The 5854-nt window shown below is 39.2% G+C and overlaps 1 protein-coding gene across 1 annotated transcript; it reads left to right on the top strand.

Annotated features, from left to right (window-relative positions):
- Nucleotides 1–222: 222 nt before the first annotated feature.
- On the top strand, nucleotides 223–5094 carry LOC107909883 (endoglucanase 6). Its single transcript, XM_041098169.1, has 9 exons — nucleotides 223–1135; nucleotides 1268–1480; nucleotides 1687–1887; nucleotides 2731–2820; nucleotides 2938–3102; nucleotides 3187–3471; nucleotides 3579–3927; nucleotides 4038–4112; nucleotides 4286–5094. Exons 3-9 carry the CDS (start codon nucleotides 1735–1737, stop codon nucleotides 4582–4584), a joined length of 1416 nt encoding a protein of 471 aa, XP_040954103.1. The 5' UTR covers nucleotides 223–1135; nucleotides 1268–1480; nucleotides 1687–1734; the 3' UTR covers nucleotides 4585–5094.
- The last annotated feature ends 760 nt before the right edge of the window (nucleotides 5095–5854 follow it).

Genomic DNA, 5854 nt, shown 5'->3' with positions numbered 1-5854 from the left:
AAAAAGAAAAAGAAAATAAAATGTCTAAAATAATTAGGGTTAGATATGTGCTATAATTGGCCTAATCAAGCAGTGTGGCAGCACCTGTAAAAGATGATCCAGGGTTTGCAATTTTCCCATACCTAATACGACAGGAGACGCAAACGGACAGGTCGCAGGCTGCAGAAGCCAGATGATTAATTTAAAAATAAAAATAAAAATAATTTGCATTAATTATGGGTGAACAAATTTCAAAACATAAACCAAGCAGCCAAGTTTTGCAAAATCCAATTATGTCCACCATTTGTGACCCAGGACAGGGTACCCTCCCACATGCGGTGCCCAACAGAGATTTAATGGAGTCGTAATAAACTTCATGCCTTAATTTCAGGGGCATTATTCCCAAGTTACAAACAATGTAAGTTTAGTGGAGTGGAGAAGGCATAAAAAGAAATTCTACAGAAGAGTAAAAATCAGAAATTAATTTTAATCATGTTTAGCAGCAGTTTCCCTGCCAAAAAGAACCATTAAATCCGCACCGACTCTACCCAGTGAAAGACTAAAAGCGCCAGGGACACCCACATGACTTTGTTCTTTCCCTTTCCCTCTCCTCCAATTATTATTAAAAACTACTTTCAATACCAATTTTTAACCTCTCTTGCTCTTCCTTCCCTCCACTCCACAATATATAGAGGCTTCAGCTCCTCTTCCAATTCCCAATCCCACTGCTCTTTCTCTCCTCACTTTCATTTCTATCACCTCTTTTAACTCATTCCATTTTTTTTTACCTTTCTCTCCAATTCCCAATCCCACTGCATTTTTTGTGTTCGATACCAAATGGGTTTCTCTTTTTAGTTTTAGAAACTTGAAGGAAACCCCACTCTGCAGAAAGAGATCTGTTTTTGTTTCAACTTGAAACTTGAATTGTGTCTTTTGATAAGTTTGAATGTACATGGAGAAGTTGATGAGGCTGATTGAAATGACTCCTTTACTTCTGCTGCTTTTTCTTCCTTCTGCTTTTGCTGGACATGACTATAACCAAGCTCTGAGCAAGAGCATTCTGTTCTTTGAAGCTCAGAGATCTGGTTACCTTCCTCATAACCAGAGAGTTACGTGGAGAGCCAATTCCGGCTTGAATGACGGCAAGGCCAGTGGGGTAAGTTAAAGTTCCACTCTCAACTTGAACTTGTTTTCTCGGTCAAAACGTCACTTTTGTTCTTTGACTTGCTTCATTTAGAATCGAAAATTATGGTATTTATGGTTGAAGTTGTTTTCCCAAATTCTCAAGGTGGATCTGGTTGGAGGGTACTACGATGCAGGGGACAATGTGAAGTTCGGACTGCCCATGGCATTCACCATAACAATGATGTCCTGGAGTATTATAGAGTACGGGAAACAAATGGGTGCCAATGGAGAGCTCGGCCATGCGATGGAAGCAGTCAAGTGAGGCACTGACTACCTCATTAAAGCTCATCCCGAACCTTATGTCCTTTATGGAGAGGTACTCTTCCCGACCTTCTTCCCTCGTGTTTCTTCCCATTCTTAACACTCCATTATTTTGTCACTAATATGTCCAAATCCCTTTTTCAAATCTCATACTTGATAGCAACACTTGGCTACTAATAAAATATTAGTTTGAATTTAATACTGCTAAAACTCAAAAGGACTCAATTAAAAAATAATTAATTTTGGTGAGATCCATTTTAGGTGGGCGATGGTAACAGTGACCACTACTGTTGGCAAAGACCAGAGGATATGACCACAAACCGTCATGCTTACAAGATAGACCCAAGCAACCCTGGGTCGGATCTGGCAGGTGAAACTGCCGCCGCCATGGCTGCCGCCTCAATCGTCTTCCGCCGTTCCAACCCTGCATATTCCACCGAGCTTCTTCGCCATGCCCACCAGGTATACATTTACGCAGTCTGTGTCTTCTCGCGTTGCTGGGACCATTGGATCCGCCGATGCCTGTTAGCTTACACTCTATACCTTTTTTTATCAGAAGATGATGGAAAAAATGGTTGTTATTGCGCACTCTTTTGTCGGCCTCAATTTCGCAACTTGGGGGGCCCAACCCTAGTTTTCATTTAATAAAAACAACCACCTCTGTCTACTTCTTTCTTCCACCAAAATACTACCACTGTTTTTGAGCCAGGAAAAATAAAAACCTTTTAACCCTTGTAGTAGCTATATTTTGGGTGAAACGGTGTCGTTCGCTAGATTCTTGTTAATGGTTCTAAATTGATCATGGGTGGAAGGGGTGGGTATAGTTAGATTCTATATCATTATCATCTCTATAAATTTGGCTTTAATTAAATTTTTTATTTTTTATTTTTTTAAAATCAAATAAATATTTATTATTTTCTATATTAAGCTTTTAAAAGTTTATATAAAAATAAAATAATATTTTTTTCTAATGGAACGGATTGACTCCAGTGGATTGATGTTCTAATTTTATGACTCCTTGTGATGAGAACGCTTAGCTTTGCTTTTGCCCCATCCATCACGGGTAATTAATCTTTTATGACCGTACAGATCTCTCGTACAAGCAGATCTTAACCGTCCATTTATACCCAGTCATTTCGTTTCTCACGTGCCAACCCTGTCGGTGCTCCTCCAGTTTAACTTACATCCCCAAATTACCCTTGCCTCTTTCCTCAAATTGCTTCACCTACCCTATCCATTCTCTTCAACAAAAATTTCAATAAATTTTACAATATAATTAATTTTAAGTTTTGTTTTTGTTTTCAGCTATTCGAATTTGCTGATAAATACAGAGGTAAATACGACAGCAGCATCACAGTTGCCCAAAAATACTACCGATCCATCAGTGGCTACAATGTAAGTTTTTCTAAATTTTATCAAAGCAATCAATTTGAGCAATTTATAGTTTTAATGGCAGAAAATAGCATGTTTACTGGTACGGTTTATTAATTAAGTTGGAATGTTATCGTGTAGGACGAGTTGTTGTGGGCCGCTGCGTGGCTGTACCAAGCTAGTAACAATGAGTACTACTTGAACTATCTTGGCAAAAATGGTGATTCTATGGGTGGAACAGGTTGGGCCATGACTGAGTTCGGTTGGGACGTCAAGTACGCTGGGGTTCAGACCCTTGTCGCCAAGGTATTATTTTCAATATCTGAATCTAGTACTTATTGGTTTCTTCAAGCTTCAAAATTTAACCTAGTAGTTTTCGTTTCCCTGTAGTTCTTAATGCAAGGCAAAGCTGGACTCCATGCACCGGTGTTTGAGAGGTACCACCAAAAGGCAGAGTACTTCATGTGCTCATTGATCGGGAAGGGTGGCCGTAATATTCAGAAGACTCCCGGGGGTTTGATTTTCCGACAGAGGTGGAATAATATGCAGTTCGTGACTAGTGCTTCGTTCTTGGCCACCGTGTACTCTGACTATCTCGCGTCCTCTAGGGGAAGCTTGAAGTGTGCTGCTGTCAATGTTGCACCATCCGAGCTTCTTTCTTTTGCAAAATCTCAAGTGATCACTCTTCTCTTCATGTATTCAAGTATTATTGAATGATGACCACTGACAAATTCAACCTTTATAACAAAATTTCTGATGTTTTTGCAATGTTGAATTATCAGGTGGATTACATTCTTGGAGACAATCCAAGAGCAACAAGTTACATGGTTGGTTATGGGAACAATTTCCCACGACAAGTTCACCACCGAGCTTCTTCAATTATTTCGTTCAAGGTTGACCCTAAATTCGTTGCGTGCCGACAAGGCTATGCCACTTGGTATTCAAGGAAAGCAAGTGATCCTAATGTCCTTACCGGTGCTATTGTCGGAGGACCTGATGCCTATGATAACTTTGCCGATGAAAGGGACAATTATGAGCAAACAGAGCCTGCTACCTACAACAATGCTCCTCTTCTTGGCATATTGGCTAGACTTGGTGGTGGTCATGGCGGTTATAATCAGCTCCTTCCTGGTATGTAAAAGCATTTATCTCCCTGTTGAAGTTATATGGTTACAACTTTTTATTCTAACTCTCGCTAATTCCATCAATCATGATGATCATGACATTGGCTTTTCATGCAGTGGTTGTCCCAGCTCCTAATCCTGTTGTTGCCAAACCAAAGCCGGCGCCAAAACCCAAATTCACTCCAACCCCTGGTATATTCTTTGCTTCTCTTTTAAATGATTTCCCCATAAACATTGTTGGTCCTACTCTTAGGAATTAGGACACAACCTGTTATTGATGAAGGAACGTTTGGTTCTGTTTCTCATTATAGTAGCTATTAAATTTCAAGATCTGATAGTGGGGGAATTTTTTGTTTATTTGGCAGCTACATCGTCTAATCCAATTACCATAGAGCAGAAGATGACAACTTCCTGGAATGCCAAGGGAAAAACCTACTACAGGTATTCCACAATAGTGACCAACAAGTCTTACAAGACACTGAAGGATCTCAAGCTTTCTATATCAAAGCTTTATGGTCCTCTATGGGGTCTCTCCAAGTCTGGCAATTCTTATGGTTTCCCAACATGGCTCAACTCTCTACCTGCTGGAAAGAGTATTGAGTTTGTATACATCCATTCTACTTCTCCTGCTGATGTCTCGGTTTCAAGCTACAATTTGGCTTAAGAATGAAAGGACTAACAACAATGCTATAGCAGAGTTAAAAAATCCACTCTATTTTCTGGGTTATTGTGGTGCTTAGAGTTGTGCAGTATACCGAATACCTATCCAAAAAGAAAAAAAAAAGGGTTTTCTTTCTCTTGTTTGGGGATATCCAACTTTACTTGTTGATTAGGGTTGTAGGTGATATATTAGGTATAAATAACAATGAAGATAGGAGGAGAAAGGAGTGAAGAGACAAATTAAAAAGAAGAGCTCATCCTCATTCCCCTCTACTTCATTAGTTTTTATATATAATATTATAGTAGGTAGAATAGAAGACATGAAAAAGAGTAAGAATTGAGAAGTTAAACAAATGGCTTCTCAATAGATTAAAAAGGAGTGTTTTTTATTTGTGCTTCAGAGCAGAGCAAATGTCTGTTTTTTTCCCTTTTAGTGTTGTGCTGTAATCAAAGCTTTGCAGCATTTTATAATTTCCATATAAATACAGTTTGCACAACAATGTGTTTTGTCCAAGATTGAACTATTTTCATGGAAGTTCAGTGTTACCACATAGGAACTTTCCTCTAGTATGACGGTATTCTAAAAGACGTGCTTTTGCATTTTGTTCAGTTGCATCCGAGAAGTAGATTGGGAAGCGCAGAATCCGATTTCCAACTTTTGTATATACAAAGCAACTTCCTAGAATTACTTTTTCAGAAACACTAAAATACGATTAGATAGTCTGACACAGGTCTCAGCCTTGTAAGATTAAATGCCTTCTAGCTCACAAGGAGATCGAACATAGCCATAAAGCTGCAAAAATTAGAGCAGCTCTTGACAAAGGGAAAGATCCTTTTGCCCCGGAAAGAAGATCGAGCCTGGTATCTGAATCATCATGTGAGACACAGTCTGATGATATTCCTTTGAAAAAGCTTTACCTTGGAGGCATGGCTTGTACAAAAAGGCTTAACATTCCACTCTCACCCAAAGCAAAGAAGGCTTCAGAGAAGCAAAATGCATAGCCCGTACATTCTCTATATAAAGAAGAAGATGCCTTCCTCAAGAAGAACCAAACAGGTATTTGTTGTTGGCCATAAAGAACTTAACTGAAGAACTGAGCATCGATGAGCGAAGCTTTGGCGTTAGAGGAATCGATGTCGTTCTTGAGAAGAATGATCTGCTGCAGTTAGTGACTTATGTTCAACCTTAAGTGAAGGATGTTGTGTATGAGTTTTATGCAAATTTGCTCAAGACCATAAACAAGCCTAACAATAAACTGTACCACAAGGCTTAC

Source organism: Gossypium hirsutum, chromosome D08 (genome assembly GCF_007990345.1).
Source record: "Gossypium hirsutum isolate 1008001.06 chromosome D08, Gossypium_hirsutum_v2.1, whole genome shotgun sequence".
In the NCBI taxonomy this organism is placed as follows: domain Eukaryota; kingdom Viridiplantae; phylum Streptophyta; class Magnoliopsida; order Malvales; family Malvaceae; genus Gossypium; species Gossypium hirsutum.
Note: the sequence above shows the minus strand (reverse complement) of the source record. Positions and strands in the feature narration are given on the sequence as shown.